The following is a 23032-nucleotide window of genomic DNA, read 5'->3' as shown; positions in this document are numbered from 1 at the left end:
ACAAGAGCTTTTTTTGGGCCTCAAATTTGTGCCCCGCAGCTTTCGTGAGAGCTTTCCAGCTGTCTCTTTCAAAGGCCATCTGCTGCCAGCTATTTTCCTCTATACTCTATACCAATGTGGGCAACATTGCGCCCGAGTTGAGATTTATAGCGTTTACGGGGAGGGGGGTACCTCGGTAACGCCTTCCTCCTTTAAGCTTGCCAAAAAAAAAAAAAAGATGGCATTAGGAATACGGTCGTCTCCTATGCGGTTAAGTGTTGTACTATTATTAAACTGTAAAGTATGTAGAAGATCTTTCCTAGAGGGTTAGGTGAGGGCTAAGCATGACGCGACATGAGACCATTTTTTAAGAAAATACAGTCTATTATTCTAGGCGCCCATTCGACTACGGCACCACTGGCCCATTGGGTGTAGACCCACCAGACATTTACACACGGGGCTCTGGTTTCACACCATTCAACTTCCGCGATACCGTGTACATAATGAATGTAGAGCGTAAAATACAACTCTGCTCGATAACTTTGTACAGAATATATGTAGTGCTACCACTATTAATTAACTATATATACAACTCTGTTTACGTTGTACAGGAAATTCAATTCAAAAAAACCAATTGTGTTCCCGTGAATAAAAGAAGAAAAATATTTTCTTTGTTTGAATTGCAAACACAAAAAGTAGTTGTGTGTCAAAAACATGAAATACTTTGGGAATTAGTTCTTTGAAAATGTTTCTTTGCTCTGATAGCCATGGAAATAATTACTTTAAAAAAAAAATAAAAAAATAAGAAAACAAAATAAAGTTGAATTGTTTGAAGTTTTCATTGCATTGTTAACAATTAATTAAGACTAAACGAAGCAAATACAAAACATTAATGCAATAGGAATAAAATGTAAAGATGCATGTATATACAATCTAACATTAATACCATACTAATAGGTCTGTAAACAATACAGACTATTGGTAAAATTTTTTGCTTTTTCATTGAAAAAATTTTGATTCAGTCACATGGCATCCGTTAAAAAAATGCGTTAAAAAAATGCTACTTTTTTTTTCTTAGAAAGTTATTTGCGTCTGTGTAACAGGAAGTGACGCACATTGTTTGTTACTGGAGACAACGGGCCATAGATTGCAACCATGTGTACAAGTTAATAAGCTATATATTCCATTATAATAGATTTAGGCCCTCTTACTGTTTATTGTAAATCATAAAGATTCTAGTCTAGCTCAGCCAAATAGTTTTAAGTTACAATTTTATTATAAGGGCATTATTTCAGACTTTGTTTATTTGTTCCTAGAGAGGCTGAAATAAAATAGAAAATACATTAATAGGCCTACTCATTGAACCAAACGAACACATTAAATAATACATAGTAATGAATTTATAATACATCGTTCATTGAAATATGATTGTATTATCTTCAAGTAAAAAAAAAACAACTTTACATATTCTTTATACATGATAGAATTGCAAGAATATATTTAGAAATTGTCAGATTAAATTTATTTTCAATAAGTTTGCCCTCCTTCTCAGTACTTCAATACAACTCATAGCAGTGTCAACTAAAACACACACTAGTACATTATTTATTAGTGATAACATATTTATTACATATGTACACATCAAATTTTAAACATTTTTACTCAGTTTATAGGATCTAGTGTCACTGTGCAGCATTGAAAGTGGCAGCCAAATGTTGAGTGGAAGAGTTGGTCTACATGAAACTAAAATAAAACAATGGAACTAGAAGACGAAAGTCCTCATTGAAGTTATATCAAGACTTAACACTTGCTTCCTGGTTACCAATACAGCTGAAACAAAATTAAAACAAGTGAAACTTAATGAATATACAAAGGTTTAGACAATTTGTTGACGACACCTAGATCATATCACAAGTTGGAGTCAAATAAAACCAATATTATATATCAGCAAAATGTCTGGAGGAAAACAAATATGAGGGGCATTTAAAAGCATGTACAATAGGTAGGACTCATTCTGTAATCATAGAAATGTTGGAAATAACTGGAGTCCTAGAAGAAACGTATCAGCCGAATTCTAATGATAAGTTTAACATCTATTGGGGAGAGTTAAGATGATACATTCACTATCTGTAGTTCACATCCATATGACAGTAAGCATTATGTTTCAATGTAAAATATTAACCTTTATCAAGGCATAGACTATTTATAGAACTTCCTACACTGAACTATATATGTACGCTGTGACTTACGTGCAACTAATTTTACCCACAGAGAAGAGCCGAAACAAAAACTCTCGGGTTTTGTCCGGCTCGTGTGTTGACGGAACTAGCAGATAATCTCCGGGATGGAGGAAAAATCTACCAGATGTTTCTCTGTACTTGGCGTATGTCTCCTCGTTCTCTGGCATCAAAGGGTCTACAGCTTGGAAGAAATCCGCACCCAAAGCGCATATTGGTACACCAGGTAGCTGATGGCACATAAAGTGTACATTTATCAAAGTAATGAGCAAAAAAAGCTGATAATATGAATATTGGTTAGCATTTTTTTTTTTGGGGGGGGGGGGTTAAAATCATACCTGAAATATCTCAAAACCTATTGCTTGTAGATCATTCTCTTCATGCCTTCTTGATATATCACGTTTATAAACTTGAAGAAGGGAAACAACCACAGGCAGACGACCAGTGTATCGTCGTTGAACAAGAACTAATAATAGAAAACAATTTTAAAAGATCAATCTAGACAGTAGCATATTTTAACTACATGTAAACGCTTTTAAAAGTCCGGCAACTGATATAATTTAGAGTTACATTGGCCTTACAAATCTAAAGTACAACTCTATTTTAAAAATTACACAGTGTACACATCAATTCGTAATATTAATAATATATGATATATAATATATAAGAATTAATGCAATCTACCGTCATTATAGACATGAAGATGGTATTGTGGGTTTTTATGAAATGAATGACATTCGATCCATCCACCAGCATTGCAGCCTGCCAGCCAACAGCCTTTCAACTGAAGTTGGTATTCTTTGAAAAAGAAAAAAAAAGCTTTACATTTTTACTAACAAATATTCTAAGCCAAAATAATCTTCTTTCACCGTTTTTTGGTATGTAGTTTTAGTTTAATTTAGTTAACATTGATAAACAAATGTAATTATGACAAATATCTATTCAGAACTATACTAAATATTCTTGCTAAGTTGTTGTTTTTTTCCAACACTTATGTCTCTGTTAATAGAACACTTTTTTGTATGACAATATTGAGGGAAGCTTATTTTATCTTATATTATAAAATACAGACGGTACGTCAAAAAAGAAGATGATTACGTGTCCCTTGGTCAATCTAGTCATGCATGTTAATCAATGACTTAATCTCTGCCAAGTCGATGATTTCCCTGGCTGATTCAGGCAACCCATTTCATGCTCTAATATCAATAGCACTAGGGAGAAGGAGCATTTGTACAAATGTGTCCTGCATGTGGAACAAGAATTGTATTACCAATGTTTGTCACATTTTTCACTCACCAGCTTTATCGCTAATCCCATCATGATCAAAATCTGGAGACATGTTACAAATGATCATATTGCAGAATTCTCTTTTGAAATCATTAAACGACATCCAAAATTCTCCATCATTCCTAGCTGTGACGTCGAGTTCTCGCTTAATAACATCTGGCACTTTAAGCCATTCGTCACTCCTGAAGTGTGTGATTGATAGAAGGTTTATAAATTATTTTTATGTTCCTTTGACTTCTTTAATACTTTAAGATTTATTCGCGTGTCTCTATTGTTAAGTAAGATCTACATTTTGAATGAAACAGATTTCTTAAATGTTAATTAATACTTCTTCAATCTTATGTAGTTCTACATATTATGGTAAACGAATCTTCGATGACTGTTAATGTCTTTGGAGTAGTGCATAGCAACTAGGTTACTATAACAAGAGTAGTTTGCACTGTAGATCTCGCCCCCCCCCCCCAAAAAAAAAAATAAAAAAGAAAAAGTCTAATCAACAGAAAAGCAATGGATTACAGTTCATCCTAAAGAAACTCCGACTTTGCAACACAAACCCATGAGAGGTATGATGGGAGACCGTGAGACTGTTTCCGCTATATAATGAAGAAGTCTAAAAATAGTGCAGTAGAAAACACGCTAGAAACATGTTACCCATCACTCCATTCGCCTTGCCACTCCGTCTCTCCCCAAGGGTTACGTAGTCGAATCAGTTTTGCTGCCTTGTCCATGTACGGCACTTCTTCAATGGCCGTCACAACGTAGGAATGGTTGGAGACCATACCTTTGCTCTCTTTGTTGGAACTTTTTAAATCCTGGAAGAAATTGTTGATCAGTGCAAAGCTCAGATATTTTTATTTTCTTAAAATGACCAATTTATTTAGATCAAATGTGTTTTTAAACTTCAGCATATTGGAGAATTGACCCATTATTTCTTAATCTTCAAAATATAACAGTTTTCAAAACCAACCAGACTAAGACATCCTATTACTGCTCCACACTGGAATGCAGCTCTCATGAGATAGAAGTCATTTTCTCTCAGGTCTGTAGGCGTGTACCACTCAGCTAACCCTCCTGTTAAGTCTGTGTATGCGTCAGCTTCGAAACCATATTCCAGAGCTGCGTAAGATTTGTTAAGTCTGAAACACAACAAAAAAAAGTAGGCCTCAATTTGATTATGAAGTAATATTTTTTTAGATTACTTTGCCATATTAACAAATTTGACCCGCAGGTAGTCCAATCCAAATCTTACAATCCCTATCTATTTTAGAAATTGGTAAAAGGTTTACTTACTTTGCATAAGCTTTCTCTACCAAAGATACCCAGTACTCATTGGGATCAGAGGACCGAGCAAACAGCAAATTGCCGTCCACTGTAGGCAGTAAGTCATCAACATAAACATCTACCCAATGGCCGAATTGCCAAAAGCGGCAATGAAAACTTCCATTATAACCAGGGGTTCCAAAGCTGTTGTCTTCTGGAATTACCTAAGATCAATTCCAATTAATACAATTATCTATTTCCTTTAAAGCAATGACCAAATATGAAGATAGCAATTATTACACATTTAATGATATCAGAGTTAGAATTAAAATGTTTTCGAATTCGATTTCTTCATTGCACAATAAGCCCCATTCCATTTTATTCTTCTGTGTCCTACGTAAACAGTACATCAGTTGCCATGGTTTTTTAACATCCCAAAATGGTACGTCTAGCCCATACTTTCTGTTTCAGAACGACTTCCTAAGGCACCTGTTTATGAAATTAGCACCAGCTGAACATGAAAATAACTTACAGTAACTGACAGCTATACAGTGATCATTCTTATTGACAGCTATACAGTGATCATTCTTATTGACAGCTATACAGTGATCATTCTTATTGACAGCTAGACAGGGATCATTCTTATTGAGCGTGCATTCCTCTCCCCACTCCAATGCAAGAAGTATGAAGGCTCTAAATGTCGCTGATACGACTAAATGATAGAGGAATGAAGGCTCTAGAGATAGTCTAAATATCGCTGCTGTGGTTAAAAGATAGAGGTTTACTTGCTTTGGAAATAAGTTGCGGTTTCTCGGCGATGACTGACAATGTCGACAAAAACCAACAATCATTGAGGTCACCCTGTCTCATGTCATGTCGACTTGTGCCGTCAGAGACGAGAACTGGATGTAAGGACAGTTCCTGTAGGATAAACAGAAACATTTATATTGTTAGTATCCTACAGCTCAAGATCAATAAACCAACAATATAAAAATACTAGCTTGCAAAAAATAAATGTGGACTAGCAAAACATTGCAATCTTACTTTCGTTTCTTGGTTGTAAGTGCATTTAAAAAAAAAACGAGGATTTTTACTTTTTTTTTAAAATAATTTTTTTTTAGTCAACATTGTATATGTATGCATTTTACTAGTGAAGTTCAAAACTAATATGGACTATCTAATCTGTTTAATAATTAGCAATTCTATTATTGTGTTGTTTTGGAGAGTGTGTGGTTGTGTGTGTGTGTGTGTGTGTTTCTATGGTGACGGTTGGAGGGGTTAGCAATTGGTTGTGAATGACGCAACAAAGGTGGCATTGTCGTCGTTTGGTCTTAAGGGAGACGACTCCAGAACGTGAGACAGAAGTGTTGTGTTATTGTAGTGAGTTAGATTTTGTTAAGAAATATTATTACTAAAGTCTACTACATTTAGTCGATCTCATATTAACTTGATTTTGTCTATATTATAAATAAAATTCTATTTAGTTTGTTCACAAAAGGAAGTTATTCACGTTATTTGAAGTTTTATTAGTTAAGATACATTACGTCTAAAACGGTTTTGTTGTCTACCAGCAGTTTGGTGCTATAAACCAACAACCGGTAACAACAAGTGTCTACTTAAATGATGATGATGGTATACAGAGTCAATTGCACAGCACGTAAAACAGTTTCTTTACTTAGAAAGATCTTTATTTTTACACTTTGTACAAAGTTTTTATTCAAACTATTTATAACACAGCGACCTTCAGAAAACCATGGACTATATAGTCTATGAGAAAACAAAACCAACAACCACAACATTCCCACTCTCTCTGACTTGTTGCTCACTTCAAAAGTTGGCTCACATTTAATATCGCCATTAGGACTTGCGTGTTTCGACACTGACCTAGATGACCTAATTTGGCCTGTAAACGTATTTTTACGTTTTTCTTTCTCATGTCACTATTCAGTGGTAAGGGCCTCTATATCAGTAGTATTAGTGTAACATGATGATGTGATGGATCATGAATTAATCAAGATAAACATACATGGGGTCTCCTCCAGACAATCCTTTTGTGGCCGTTTCTCATCATTTTTAATCCTATAGATGAATCTTTTGGGGGGAAGTCTGCGTCAACGAGCAAATTCATATCTTCCAACATCAATCTTGCTTTGTGCACCTTTTAGGAAGAAAACGACATGATTCAGACACGTTTTGATACACGTAAGCACAAACCAAACACAAACCAAACACAAAGCCAAACGTTATTGTCAAACATTTTTAAACAAAGTTTTGTTTGACATTCAAATATTAACATTTTTTTTTTAAATTAAAATTTCTTTGCCTTTAAAAATGAAACTCTGTACAGACACAACCTTTTTGACTGCTTTGGCTGCTGGTCATTCTATTAGTGGACAGCACGCTACAAGCTTTACTTCCTGTCCCTTTCAAAACAAACTCCACCCCTTCCCCCATGAGATACACGAGTACACATGTTTTTCTGGGTCTTAGACTTCTAGAAACAAAAGATGAGAACCTAGGCTAAAATTTGAAAGTCCTTTCTAATTTGGGCAACAACGTTTTTTTTCTGATCCACACTTGATAAATGAAAGTTAGGGTTAGGGTTAATTCTCAAGTGAAATGTGATGTCTATATATCAATGTAAACAAATCCTTTGGTCTCGATATTCTAAGCAAAAAGTGATGTTTATTTATTATTGAAAAAATAACCAATGTCAGACTCTCGATTCTTTCAGGAGAAACTGTTCAATTTGGTTCCCTTAGGTATTAAGACTTTTCTAAAGAAGAATGCATGCAAAGGTTTGCCTACAGCCCTCTGACCAATTACAAGACTCTCTAGGCCTTTGTATATGTTTGATATTACCATGAGGTATTTTGTTATTTTATTCGATTTTGATTTTTATACGCTGTTTAAAGCGATTCGAAAAATAGTTACGACCCCGCTTCCTTTATGTACCAGAATAAAATGTGTGACTATGAATCTAGGGAGAAAAATGTATTTAGTAAATAGGTCTGCAAGTCTTGAACTGAGCGTAGCGATCAATGGAAGTATTCTACAATATGGTATCAAATAATAATAGGAGACAAGAAAATGTTATCAAATAGAAGAATTGCTTTAATGCAGGACTAGCAACAGAGCTTCAGAATGTTCTGTTACTCACTAGAGTACAACTCTTAAATCAATAAATTGTCTGGACTTATCTTAGATCTCGTACAGAACAAATTTGGTTATTATATTTCACAACTAATTAGCCAGCAGGCATGCACTTGTACGCGCTGCTGGGGGCGGCTCAATACACTTGGTCAACTTTGCCATGAAGTGCTCATGGAGCCAACTTTTGTTCTCAGACCATGAACTTTACTTCTATTGTGCTATGTATTGAAAGTCTTGTTTGTTGCTAATCGAACGGCTCGTGCTAATCACTGATATGTCCAATAGTCTCCCTTTACCCGCAAGCTTTGACATCTGGGCATTTTGTCATCTTGTTTTAAAGCTCTGTGCACGGTGTACAAAATAGTTCTAAATAGCCACCTCTAGAGACTTTTTTTTTGTTTGGCTAAATTAATTACATTTTCACTACATTTCCTTACAAAGAACACAGATTAATATTTAATTTTTAATCATCAATTTATTAACAGTTTATAATTGAAAAGACATTCATCTCACACACAGAAACACACAAAAAAACACACACATCGAGAGAGAGAGAGAGAGATTTTAAACTGAAGTTTCAGAAAGAGAGAGAGAAAACAAGTGTATGAACACAGTTCTTTGTTGAGTTGTATGAAATATAGATCAGCAACAGTTCGTTTTCTTCAATGTTTTCAAAAAATATAATTATCTTACTTAATTCTGTAGTCTGGAAACACGATAGGTATATTGCGGTTTTGTGTGGGTGTCATTGTGAGTTCTTTAATACTGCTGCGGCTCTAGCCTCTAAGAGTGACACAAATTTATCTGTAGTTTTGTGTGGGTGTCATTGTGAGTTCTTTAATACTGATGCGGCTCTAGCCTCTAAGAGTGACACAAATTTATCTGTAGTTTTGTGTGGGTGTCATTGTGAGTTCTTTAATACTGCTGCGGCTCTAGCCTCTAAGAGTGACACAAATTTATCTGTAGTTTTGTGTGGGTGTCATTGTGAGTTCTTTAATACTGCTGCGGCTCTAGCCTCTAAGAGTGACACAAATTTGTGTGTTTTAGCATTTGAAAATGAGATGAGAAATAAGAGTAGAGGTATAGTAATAAGATTGTTAGCTACTGTATTGGTCACACTCTTATGAGGTCATCAGATTGGAGTTACTCCCTCAATCTTGGGACTGGAAAACATTCATTTTTTTAAAAAATAAAATAATATAAATTTAGATTTCTCGCTCCAAATGAATTTAAAATGTTGGCTTCTGGACAGTGTAAATAGATATATAGAAGTTATCTTTTTGTTTTGATTACGCATATAGTGTTAATAATAGTTATTAGTTGGGTGTTTGCACAATATCTTAACAAATGTAGGTCTACAAATAAATGTATGAAAACAATAAATAGAAAACATTTGACCTTTCTACCTAACTAGAAAAACAATACATATATATATTTATATTTATATATCTATGTAAAATTCTTCGCTTTTCCATGCAAATCCTCCCGGAATCAACAACAGCCCACAGTAATATAGATCTTATCTTTACATTCCAGTGTAAATCAAGCATACATTTTTGTTTGAAATATCAACAGGAATACGAATAGGTTTTTCTTGTTCACTATTCCTATAAATAACAAGACATAACGCAAACAGTATCCGCATTGGTTCTGAGGTGTAAACCTAATATAGTTCATAACAATTTAAGCAATAATGCTAATTCTAGAAAGCTATATGGTTTCAAATTTTTGGTTTATGATTCTTATTAATAGTTACGCATACATTAGGAGTGATACCTCTCTCACCCTCTGTCCTAAATTAAACGATAAAGAAAAAAATCTTTACATTCAAATTAAATTCACATTTCACACCTGAATGTTTTGAGTCAGAGATGTCCAGTTCCTAGGAGTGGCCATCTTGCCCGCAGGGCTGACTTCCACCTCGTCCATCTTGGAGCAGCACTGCTGTCTTGTGGGCCACTTGATTGGGCTGATATCTACAGAGGCCGAGCAGCCCATGTCATCGTGATGTCATCTAGCTGACCAAGGCGTGGACCTGGCCTCATGGTGTCAGGGATGGCTGATGCTACTGATCTACCTCATTCAGTTTTGTTGTGCTATCAATGAGAGAACAAAACAGCAAACACATGAGTTGGAATTCAAGAAGAGGTCAATTTTTGCATAGTTGGCTTCCTTTGAGAAACAAGCCCTTTAAAGTAACAATACAATACGACTGTGGAAACAATCTTACCTTATATGTTACAGACGTTACGTTAAAACAAGAAGATAATTACGTCCTACGCATTTCATATCTTAATCTAGCCATGCATGTTAATCAATGACTTAAACTTTGCTAAATCGTTGGTTTTCCTGGCTGATTCAGGCAACTCATTCCATTATCTAATGTTAATAGAGAAGAAGGAGCACTTGTACGAATTTATTCTAGCGTATGGACTACATTCAGTCACCATTTTACATGACTAAAGATGTAGTTAGTTCTAATTAGCTGGTTATACTGTAGTTAGTTCTAATTAGCTGGTTGTACTGTAGTTAGTTCTAATTAGCTGGTTGTACTGTTGTTAGTTCTAATTAGCTGGTTGTACTGTAGTTAGTTCTAATTAGCTGGTTGTACTGTAGTTAGTTCTAATTAGCTGGTTGTACTGTAGTTAGTTCTAATTAGCTGGTTGTACTGTCAAGTCAACTAATATAAATGAAACATTTGAATTTTATTTGTCCAAAATACATTATCTTTGTGTGTATGTGATATTATGTTTACACAGTGCTTTTTTTAAAAAAAAAGAATTAGGTGCGGTACTCAGTGATGAATTGCCTAACTTTTAACGACAAACAAATTAATAATAAACGTTAAAATAGAAGAAAAGTAATAATTTTTCCCCACATTGAAAAAAGTGCCGGTACGCCGTACCTGCGCGTAACGTCACAAAAAAGGACTGTGTATATATAATACGTCATCGTTTCTCGTGGTCTTGTGACAACTTGTTGTCATGATGTGACGTAATAAGATCTTTCATGTTTAATCTTAAAATATGAAGACGTTTCAAACTTTACATTTTTTGTCTATCTATCTATCTATCTATCTATCTATCTATCTATCTATCTATCTATCTATCTATCTATCTATCTATCTATCTATCTATCTATCTATCTATCTATCTATCTATCTATCTATCCATCTGTCTGTCTGTATCTTCGTCTATCTATCTATCTATCTTTCTATCTATCTATCTATCTATCTATCTATCTATCTATCTATCTATCTATCTATCTATCTATCTATCTGTCTGTCTGTCTGTCTGTCTGTCTGTCTGTCTGTCTGTCTGTCTGTCTATCTATCTATCTATCTATCTATCTATCTATCTATCTATCTATCTATCTATCTATCTATCTATCTATCCATCTGTCTGTCTGTATGTTCGTCTATCTATCTATCTATCTATCTTTCTATCTATCTATCTGTCTGTCTGTCTGTCTGTCTGTCTGTCTGTCTGTCTGTCTATCTATCTATCTATCTATCTATCTATCTATCTATCTATCTATCTATCTATCTATCTATCTATCTGTCTGTCTGTCTGTCTGTCTGTCTATCTATCAGCCGTCTGTTTGTCTATCACACACTCGCAAAAAGACACATACATGAATACAGACTAATTAAAATCAAATAATGATTAGGTCAATACAAAAATGTGTGTGTGTGTGTGCGTGTGTTACTATAATGACAGTCCTCTTCAACGATTGCACAGAAAGCTTGACAGTTTCTCTTTGCATACATTCAGTCAATTCTAAATTCTATTCTTTAATTACAGAGAAGAAATTCAATAGAGAGTTTCGTTCGTCACGTTCTATGAAATCAATGGCTTTTTTTTGTTCGTTTTAATTGACTGACGACATCGTGCAGACGACAAGGAAAAAAAAACAGAATCAGACGAGATTGTAAAGTCAACTCGAGAGAAGCTTGCGCCCTGCAATGTTTAGTTCTCGATTTGGTCTACTTTTCAATAGCCATGTTGTGGTTGTTTTTAATTCACACATGCAAGGAACTTGGATCACCTTTCGAAGTGAATCGCTGAGACAGGACTGAGCGAAGGGTGATACAAGTGCAAAATAGTAAGGTCGTCAAGACCTTCGGTGTCTTGAGTGTAATCAAACTGGCCAGGTGCTTGTCACCAAATGCTGCTTTGTATATCCGATTTTCTTTTAGTCTGATAGAGATTCTACCTATGGAAAAAAAAAAGAGGATGTGACTGTTGGATAGTCAGTAACTGAGAGAGTAAACGAGATAGAGAGATTGAAAAAAGAAGAGAGAGAGAAAGAGAAAGAGAGAAGGTGAATGTGAAGAGTGTTAGAGAGACGAAGGATGTCTAAGTGTCTAAATGAAAGATGACTAGCTGAAGACTGAATGCTATAAATATTTGTTGGCATTCATCTAGTCATTCATCTAGTCATTCATCTAGTCATTCATCCAGTCATTCATCTAGTCATTCATCTAGTCATTCATCTAGTCATTCACTGAATCAAGTGCAAACAATCTAAAACGTCTGTACATTTCCGGCCAATAGAATTTAATGACATCAAACGTAAATGGAATGAAAAGACAACCAATGAATGAGGGTCACTATTTGTCTCATGATTTTATAAGTTTTGGACCTTCCTTCAGGAGTGATTATTTTGTTCTTGTCTAAATCCCCTGCTAGACGTCAATGGAGCTCTTCACTATCAATGTTTAGAGTTCGAAGAGCCGCTTTATAGTTTTAAAGAAACAAAATAGACTCACATGGAAAAGAGAAATTGATTTTATGAAAGGAAGGGGAGATAAACGGATATCTATATTAAGATTGGCAGAGATTTTAAAATAAATAGATAAATCAATGTCAAAGACACTCGGACAAATAAACATGGTGCTACGGCGGAGACTATGGCTACAGGCAACAGAACTTGCAGTGCTAAAAGGGGCAAAAATTATCGCATGAAATCTTTCAGCATTCATCAACACTTCCTCTTTTCTGTAGATACCGAAAAACTAGCTATTTATATAGATCCAACAATGAGGCTTATTTACGATGGGGTGACGGGGCGGGTAGGTTTCGAATTGGCGGCCATCGTGATGACAGTCCAAAGCACTAGTCACATGGCCACGCTTTAGACCCCCGCACCCCCCCCCCCCAAAAAAAAAAAGAAAAAAAAAACCGACAGACTAAAACCTCTACGTCTACAAACGATCACTGTCCACATTCTAAACATAGCAAGCAGTCAACCAGAGCCAAGGTACAACATGCATAGCAAGCAGTCAACCAGAGCCAAGGTACAACATGCATAGCAAGCAGTCAACCAGAGCCAAGGTACAACATGCATAGCAAGCAGTCAACCAGAGCCAAGGTACAACATGCAAAGCAAGCAGTCAACCAGAGCCAAGGTACAACATGCAAAGCAAGCAGTCAACCAGAGCCAAGGTACAACATGCAAAGAAAAAAGTCAACCAGAGCCAAGGTACAACATGCAAAGCAAGCAGTCAACCAGAGCCAAGGTACAACATGCAAAGAAAAAAGTCAACCAGAGCCAAGGTACAACATGCAAAGCAAGCAGTCAACCAGAGCCAAGGTACAACATGCAAAGCAAGCAGTCAACCAGAGCCAAGGTACAACATGCAAAGAAAAAAGTCAACCAGAGCCAAGGTACAACATGCAAAGCAAGCAGTCAACCAGAGCCAAGGTACAACATGCAAAGAAAACAAAAAGCGATACGATACTAATACTCAAGTGATACTTAGTTCAATCTCTCCTAGAGCTAGACATTCAAACCATCTTCGAGATATTCAAACCACGCTTTTATTTTAGTGTAAAAAAGACTTGAAAAAATTACGACCATATGAAACATATGAAGAGTGTAACGATGCTTTGATTTCCTGCTTCACTTTCAGAAGTATCTCTGTTTCTAGAACACAATCAAACAGTCTTGATCCTCTTTTTGAGACCATACTAAATACTTGCTCGGTGACACTCTTCGACTGCATTGACAAATACCAAGCTTGCCTTCAGAGTCTCACCTTGAAATGTTATGTCGTCACTGACTTGAACAAACTCGGTACTGAGAGGAACTGAGGGGGACTGAGAGGGACTGAGAGGAAGTAAGGAGGACTGAGTGGGGGGACTGAGAGGGACTGAGAGGAACTAAGAAGGTCTGGGGGGGGCTGAGAGGGACTGAGAGGAACTGAGAGGGACCGATAGGAACAGAGAGGAACTGATAGGAACTGAGAGGAACTGAGAGGGACTGATAGGAACTGAGGGGGACTGAGAGGAACTGAAAGGAACTGAGAGAAACTGAGAGGAACTGAGGGACTGAGATAAATTGAGAGGGACTGAGAGGAACTTAGAGGGACTGATAGGAACTGAGGTGGAACTGAGAGGAACTTAGAGGAACTGAGAGGGGCTGATAGGAACTGAGGGGGCTGAGAGGATCTGAGGGGAACTGAGAGGAACTGAGGGGGACTGAGAGGGACTGGGAGGAACTGAGGGGGACTGCGAGGGACTGAGAGGAACTGAGAGGGACTGAGAGGGACTGATAAGAACTGAGGGGGACTGATAGGAACTGAGAGGGACTGAGAGGGACTGAGAGAGACTGAGAGGAACGAAACTTTCTTGCAGAAAATTTAAATTAAAAAAATGAAGATAATATTAATAGGCGTTTTATTTTTTCAAACAGAGGACGTGATTCTTTAAAAGTGTTTGCGAATTTCCCTCTTATCCAATCAATGACCACGATGTTAGCCAATGATATTTAAGCTCATATCGTTGCACGGAGTCCCACAACTTTCATTATGAACCAATCACGTTCTGTTTATTTTAGGTAATACGTATTGGATTTGCTGTATTGAGCTTCTGATAAGATGCACTGCCGTCTCTATTTATGGACGCAATTAAAACGCAGGTTGGACTCATCCGGTGCGCCAGGCCTTTAATTATGGTGACTGGCACAAAGGGCCTGGGTGCTATAAATCCAACAGCATTCGCACCTTGACCTTTTGTGGAGTCGTCATGAATAAACACAAGTCGGCTTAGTTTTTGTGGGCCACAGAGTTCATCCCTTTGAAATTGTCATATATTAATTCTTTAGGTTGATTAAAAACTAATAGAAGGGGGATAAACCTTGTCTTTCCCTATGTAATCGTTTGTTTTTTTTTAAAGTATTTTTATTTATTATTTGTCTTAAGCGCCACTTTCATGCTTATAGCATTACTCATTGCGGTCCAATCGTTTATGTGGACCAGGGTGGGGGGGAGGGTGCATTTGGGACAGATTTCCGTGCTGCCTTTTCAAAAGCAATTAAAAACAAGAAAAACATTTTAAAATATGCATTAAAGAAACAGACATTACCACCCTTCACTAGGTTGCACTATAATAAAATATACACAAAATAATTAAAATAAATATTTGATTCAAAACGGGTAATTTTGACGTCAGTTGCGTGAATGTACGATGTTACCGATTCGGCCAGAGGGCAATGCAGACTTGTGCTTTTATTTATTGGTGCTTTCATTATATTGACATTATTTAGATTTAGTCTACTTCTAGATCTAGAATCTAGATGTAATCTACATTAGATTAACGTAAAAATATAATTAAAGCTGAAATAATCTTTAAATGAACTTGAATTTAATAATGAATCAGTTATCGCATAATAATGGTAATAACGGTTGACTACGCCTTGTACTTTTTCCTATTAGTGAATAATTCCAATGCTAGACTTTTAAATCTAAACTTAGAAGACTTGTACAATTTTCCTGAACATTAATTTATTAAACTCTTGAATCAATAAAGCCTTACATTCGGAAATTTTCGAACGTAATAGTCCTTTTAAAAACGATGTTGGCTCTAGATCTTCGTCTAGTACTCAAGCCAATTTTATACTTATATATTTTTTACTTTTGAAAAACTATAACGGTCAAACTTGAATTATCCTCATGTTGCCAACGTGCTAGTCATTCTTTTCCCAGACATATACATCAACTGTTCAATTTCTAGGAAAATAGTTATAGCCGTTTTTTGAGATCAGCGTTCAGGTTTCGCCCACCCAACTTCCAGAAAGTTCTGACTTGAATACAGGGTATTATAAAATAGAAAGTTGTTTGAGTTTGACTTATAGTGCTGTCCTTCGCAATGCTTGATACTGAGCTATTTAAAATACTAATAAAGATAGTTTTATAGTGTACTGTCAAATACATAGGTGCTATAATAAATATATCATGGAATCCCCATAGTGATTAAATCATTTAAAAAATCAAACAAAGAATTTTAGTTTATTAAAAGAATTTTTGCAAATCAAACAAGAACATAAAACTAAAATTCTATTTAACCTTTGTTAGAACAATATTAGAATATGCGAACTATGTTTGGGACCCCTAAGCTCAAGAGAAAAAAAAAGAAATGAGAAAATACGCAAAATATTGCATTTAAGATTTACAACAAATGAATAGCCATAAAAGACTAGATTAACCCCATAAGTAAAACACTTAGTGACACTCCAAGTAAAAAAAAGGTGGCAATAATACATAAAGCGCTAAACCTTAACTTATAAATACAAAAACAACAACAATAACAATAACACAATAAAATACTCAGAAAGATACAAAGATAAAGCATATTTCTTATTCTATATGCTAGGACAAATTGTGCACATTATTTTTCTTCTAAAGTGTAATTAGGGCATTGAACGGGTTACCTGAATCAGCCAGGAGAACCAATGACATAGCAGAGCTTAAGACTAACTAAATATTAGCCCATGAATACATGTAAAATAAAGTACCTCTTTCAGACCTTGCGATCTAGGCAAATAATGTAAAGCAGGGGTGGGCAAATTACGGCCCGCGGGCCACATGCGGCCCGCCGGAGTGTTTTATGCGGCCCGCGAACACCTACAGAAATCAGGTGTGCCCCAAAATAAGCATATAAAAATGCAAATATATTAAAATCTTATTTTAAATATCAATATAAATATTTGACACTGTCTCATTATAAAAAAGTTTAAGTACACGGAGGCTATCCATAGAGGCCAGCGGTTCTCTAACTTTTAAGCTCGGCGACCCATTTTTACAATCCCACACTCTGCCACGGCCCCCCTCCCGACACACACATACAGCAATAGAAGAATAGACAATAACAATCCATATTTTCGATGGTCTTAAGCGACCCCTGGCAAATGATCAATCGACCCCCAAGGGTGTCGCGATCCACAGGTTGAGAACCCCTGATATAGGCTCTACTTCAATACATTCAGTCAAAGACACAATGTCAGGCCAGTATTTATTCAATGCTATGAAAAATGTGTTGAGCGTTGGAACAAGATGGCAAGTGTAACAATTGATTATCTCGATCTTTGAGAAAAACATGTTGTTTTTTTTTAAATATAGAATATCCCAACCATAAATTCTAAACAGGAAAGTTTGCTCAAAGCTGCTTAAAATATCAATAATTCTTTATACAATGCATGTACTAATGAAACCTATTAGGTATTGAGAATTAAAAATATGTGACTTTGTTATCAATATTTCTAATTAAGAGTGGAAGACAGATGTTCATAACGACCATTGCCATGGGTTGCTTCCATATGAAATGTAAATGCATGCTAGATCATTTCAAAGGTAGCTTTCCCATTTATCCAGGCAAGTAAGTGAAAACTGTTTTTTTTGCTGAAAATTGAAACTATTTATAGTGAAATGGTCAAAAATTTTATGCGTGTCAGAAGCTGTATTTATACAATTTTAAAAAAAAATTGCTGCTAAACTTTCACTTTATTTGTGTACAAAAATATATGTGAGCAAGAATTATTTTTTTTGTGGAAACTAAACAACTGTAATCACAGGTGACTAATTTTCCGGAATATTACGCATGAGCGTAAATAGATGAATACTGCACATTAAGTAGAAATGTACATTTGTGGTGAAATTTCACATAAATGACAATTGCAATCTAAAAAAAAATCGAAAATTAGTTTCAGATATGTTGTAATTCCTCAATTGAGGGTTTGAAAAGTGAATTATAATACAGTATAAATATCAATTAAAAGACATTATACACAGTTAGCCCAATTTCGCTTAGGTGTTCACACACACACACACACACACGCGCACGCGCGCGTGCACACACACACACACACACACACACACACATATATATATATATATATATATATATATATATATATATGCGGCCCCCCATTCCCAAAAATTTTTAATGCGGCCCTCGATACTAAAAGGTTGCCCACCCCTGATGTAAAGGATACACGGTATAGAGGGCAGATATTGTAAAGGATACACGGTCTAGAGGGCAGATAATGTAATGGATACACGATCTAGTGTTCAGATAATGTATGCTGATTGTAATTTTTTAAAATGAACATTTGTAATTGATAAAATAAGAGTGCCATCATAACTAATATTAAATAAGTTATTAAACTCTAAACCATAAAATTTACCATCTGCTTTATTTCGGTATTTATACTGTCTGCAAAGCCTCCAAGCCCTATGAACCGGAAACTGTTTTTTAGAACCACTGAACTGTGACAACCAATGCATGTTAGCATCTGTTATTGTCTCTATAGAGTGCGGGAGCTAGGAATAGAAAGTTGCGCATTCTGTGAATGTAGTATTTGCCTAATGAGGCGTAGCCATGGGATACCTCATGCATGTTGAATAGATTTCTTATAATGAGATCATTAGTAACACTGCATACAGCTACTAGTGAGGTTCTAGCTATAAACAGGGATGGCCCGTCCTAAGCTTATTAGCGAATAGCCAAAAGGTAAATGTATTGGCAGCCGAAATTACTCAGCAGCAAACCTACACCGATCAGTGTGAGCGTAAGTGTGTGTGTGTGTGTGTGTGTGAGCTAGGGGCACAGTAAACAATAATGTGGAAGAATTGAAAGAAAACCAAAATAAATTCTTTTAGTTTAACTTTTTTTTCCCCAATGCGCACTGGCTTCACTTTCTACAGCCAATTAGAAAGTCATGATAAAAGAATTGTAAATTGTATTTTATGAAACTCAGAAAAAACAAAATGGTTAGAAAATAGATATTCTTGAAACAATAGAAACTTATTTAAAATGAAACACTATTCATGTTTGGTAAACAACACTTATAATACAAACTAAAGATTTTTTTTGCTAGACATTATTTTGTTTTATTTACCTATAGATCTAATAGGCTATTTATTTTTTTAAGTCTCAACATCTTTTCGTCTCAACGGACGAAGTCCAGATTTATCTAAATCTTTGTACAGGTGTTCACATACTATCAACGCTAAACCAACATTAGCCCTATAGCATTGATCTTGGTTGGACCAGAAATGAAGAGGCGAGATTACATATGGAGACTGAAATTATTCTCATTATTGTAATTCATATTACAACTGTTCCTTTTTGAGAACACTATTATTATCAATGTATCAAGACAAGCAACTTACTCTTTGGATGTCTGAATAGCAGCATTATCCAGGACAAGACGTTTTTTTTTAGGTTTGTAATGTCTATCTGTCACGTTAAGAACTGCAAAACTAAACGAGCTATTAAAAATCTAACATCAAGACATTTTGTAGCATTCTAAAGACAGACTCTTTTTGTTAATTTTTGGTATTCTGAAAGCGAACTATTTTGTTTTGAAATGATATCTGCTAACTGTTGTTTTTTTTTGTTCTTAAAGACACTTTCACCAATTGATTATCTAACATATCTTCCTGAACATGTAGAGGTGGGTATTGGTAAGTTATTTCAAGAATTGTTTTGGTGACAGTGACCCGGAAGAAATAATTTGAAAGTATTTTATCAAACTATAACGAACTTTTAATAGCTCGACCATTTCTTAAGGTAATGTTTCATTCAAAGCAGATTGTGTGCAAAATGTACATTCTTAACGCTACAAATTCCGATCCTGCTACTCATGGAAATGGTAAGAGGTGTGGGGGGGGGGAACACATCTTTATACAAGAGAGAGGAAACAATAAAGGGGACAGAGAAATTTAGAGTATAAGAGAGAGAGTGAGAGAGAGAGAGAGAGACAGTGAGACAGAGTGTGACAGAGAGACAAAACAGAAAGACTAGGCACCTAAGCATTCCGAATAGAACACTCTTATTTCTATTTCTCTTAAGTATAATATGATAACGATTGAAGTACAAACGATAACCTCACAGAACTGGCACCTACGATAGCCTTGACCCTCACATAGATTTTGGAAAGACAAATAACAATTAACTCGGATGAAAAGCAGAAAGAATCATTTCGTTTGATCTATCCATGTTATAAACATCCAATTAACAACAGATCCTTGCTTGAAAAACCGCTCCAAATGAAGAGACTTGCCCAGAATTATATAGTTTTGAGTGCACCGCTATAATGATATAGGTTTCGAGTGCACTTGCTAGTCGCTTGACAAGATTATAGAATTATTTCCTGATGAGACAGCACGTCAGTGAATCCTGGCCATACTTGTACTGGTATCGATCCCGCCCCTTTCTCCGAATCGATACATTCACATTTTTATATGCTTTAAATCAGAGTCTGTTCTCGATTTTGTATTTTGATAGTTTATAAGATTCATATCGATTGTCCCGCAAACGGATGAATTGTTTGGTATCGATTTTCGTTTCCTGGAGTTATCCCGTGTTGTTTACTTTGAGTAGCAAGGAGAAGATTAGACAATGTTATGGCAACCATTCAAACACTAAACAATCATCTTAGAACCATAGTTAAAAAAAGTATTAACACTACATGAAAATCCATTTATTGGTGTTAAAATCATAGATACACATTTACACACTTGCAAACATGCACGCATGATACAGAAATGCTTTTTTAATTTGTGGCGCTTTATGAGTCGAATTTTAAAAAATGTGATTTCCAACATTTAAACCAGTGCTGCTTTGTTCTTATTGGCTTTCTCTAAAAGATACTTTATATACAAGTTACTGACTCTGATAAATGCATTTAACCACTATCTAATCAGTTACTTTCTCTTATAAATGCTTTAACCAACGACTATACCAGCTACTTTGATAGTGGAGGAAGTCCATGTGGTATATCTCTCGTCTTATGAGACGAAAGCTTTGAATCTAAATGTAGGCTGATAGTTGGTAGTTCCTGGTTTTAGGGTATCTACTTAGAAGAGTAGAGGTGATTATTATTTGTGATGGAAACATGACTCCCTCGTCAACATGTGCTTAATGAAATAACATCTTCTAGACCCATACATCATCAATTATGAAATGTGTACTTTGTGATTATTCGACATTTCGTTTCACTTGTGTATCCTAGATGAGAAGTACCAGTACATGATGGAAAAGTAATGCCAAGCGTACGTAAATATAAACAGTCTTGACTGTTGTAAAGTAAGTTCCCTTTTCAGATCTATAGTGCAAGGGTTTATAGGGCAGATGATGTTAAGATCATGTTTCTTTGGCCAACGGTTAACGAGCAGGGTGTCATGTGGCCAGCACAACAACCAACCGCCTTTACTTTCCCCAACTTAAGTCAGGTTCCCATTAGAGTTGGGTGGACTCACGAAGCTCCATATCCCAGTCTTTACCGAGATTCGAACCCAGGACCCCAGGTTCGGAAGCCAAGCGCTTAACCACTGTTGTACAAGCGTATAAGAAAGATGAAACTAAAAAGTGCAATAATATTGATGTAAAAAAATAAATAAATTTTTTTTTTTCCATTGAGTTTAGATGATAGATAGAAAGACAAGCAGATAGGTAGATAGATGGATACATACATACATACACACAGAGTTAAGATAGCTTAATATCATTACAAAAACAATGAGTACACGAACTCTTTAGCCTAAGAAGTTCAATAAATCTCGAAGAGAGAACAATATCAGAACAAAACAATACGAAATCTCCTCCACGAATTTTTAAAAGCGACGGTTAGATTTTTTTTTTTTGGGGGGGCGGGGTGAGTGAAAGGGCTTAGGGGTCTGAATAAAACAAAATTATTTGAAAGTTCAACGTTTTTAGTGGTTTAATTTGTATCACTACTGAACTATTTCTTTAAACACACACACAAACACAAACACACACACACACACAAAACAACACGACAAAGACAATTGCCGAATGAAAAGTGTCTCTTCAAAGAAATGTTCTGGTTTAGCAAATAACTTTTACTTTTGTATGAAACGTTTGATCACATTTGCATTTATCTCAAAGTAAAATTAGAAATTGTTGGCGTCTCAGAGTTGTTGTTTTTTTAAATCTTATTATTTTATTATACAAAAATATAGTGATAACACTAAGTTTTCATGAGTTATTTCGATATTTTGTATTTTCTATTGGCACATTTTTGTTGTTTAATTTTAAAGAGATACAAGAAACTCACACACAAATATGAACACAAGCTTAACATCTAACTATATTTAATACTCACGATATCAGTGACTATTACAAGAAACCCAAGCCAGGAGAGTATCTTGAATCAGCCTGGTCACTAATGAAATTAATGAAGACGGTGAAAAACACTGTCGCGTTGCACAACCCGGAAATTTGTGTTGGTCTACTCGCCCCGTTTTTACCTCTTACTTCCTACTACTCCGCCCTGCGGATCTTAATTGCCCTCCCAAACCCCCTCCCTCACACCAGAACCACGGGACGCTGAATTCGAAGAGGGAAGGGGGGCGCACCGGTCACAAAGGCTGTAATATTCGATTTGTTGCTATGGGGCGCGCGTGACAACACCAAACACGTACTTAAGGGAAATAACTTAGACAGAGACACGTGGATTTATTATTTATTACATTGTGTTCACTCCCCTTTAGTGTACCGCGTTTAAGACAATAAAATTGCAGAGTTCTTTATAAGTAACACCCCAAGCTGTAGTCAGTTACCGGATAAATTTGGGTCTCGCTTTGTGGGTTGAATGGCTAGGTTTTACTGCAACTGTATTAATTACTAGATGAATGACTGGGTTTTACTGCAACTGTATTAATTACTAGATGAATGACTGGGTTTTACTGCAACTGTATTAGTTACTAGATGAATGACTGGGTTTTACTGCAACTGTATTAGTTACTAGATGAATGACTGGGTTTTACTGCAACTGTATTAGTTACTAGATTAATGACTGCAAGGGCACGT

At 35.7% G+C, this 23032-nt stretch overlaps 1 protein-coding gene across 1 annotated transcript; it reads right to left on the bottom strand.

The window, feature by feature from the left end:
• Positions 1–828: 828 nt before the first annotated feature.
• Positions 829–22486, bottom strand: LOC106060651 (calpain-8-like). Its single transcript, XM_056027046.1, has 13 exons — positions 22326–22486; positions 11964–12131; positions 9768–10012; positions 6790–6921; positions 5553–5684; positions 4794–4987; positions 4471–4639; positions 4155–4315; positions 3513–3685; positions 2901–3014; positions 2555–2682; positions 2229–2446; positions 829–1809 (listed from the first exon to the last, which is right to left on the bottom strand). Exons 3-13 carry the CDS (start codon positions 9912–9914, stop codon positions 1773–1775), a joined length of 1605 nt encoding a protein of 534 aa, XP_055883021.1. The 5' UTR covers positions 9915–10012; positions 11964–12131; positions 22326–22486; the 3' UTR covers positions 829–1772.
• Positions 22487–23032: the final 546 nt, after the last annotated feature.

This window comes from Biomphalaria glabrata, chromosome 1 (assembly GCF_947242115.1).
Source record: "Biomphalaria glabrata chromosome 1, xgBioGlab47.1, whole genome shotgun sequence".
NCBI lineage: Eukaryota > Metazoa > Mollusca > Gastropoda > Planorbidae > Biomphalaria > Biomphalaria glabrata.
The sequence above is the reverse complement of the archived record's forward strand: the minus strand, read 5'-3'. Positions and strand labels throughout refer to the sequence as shown.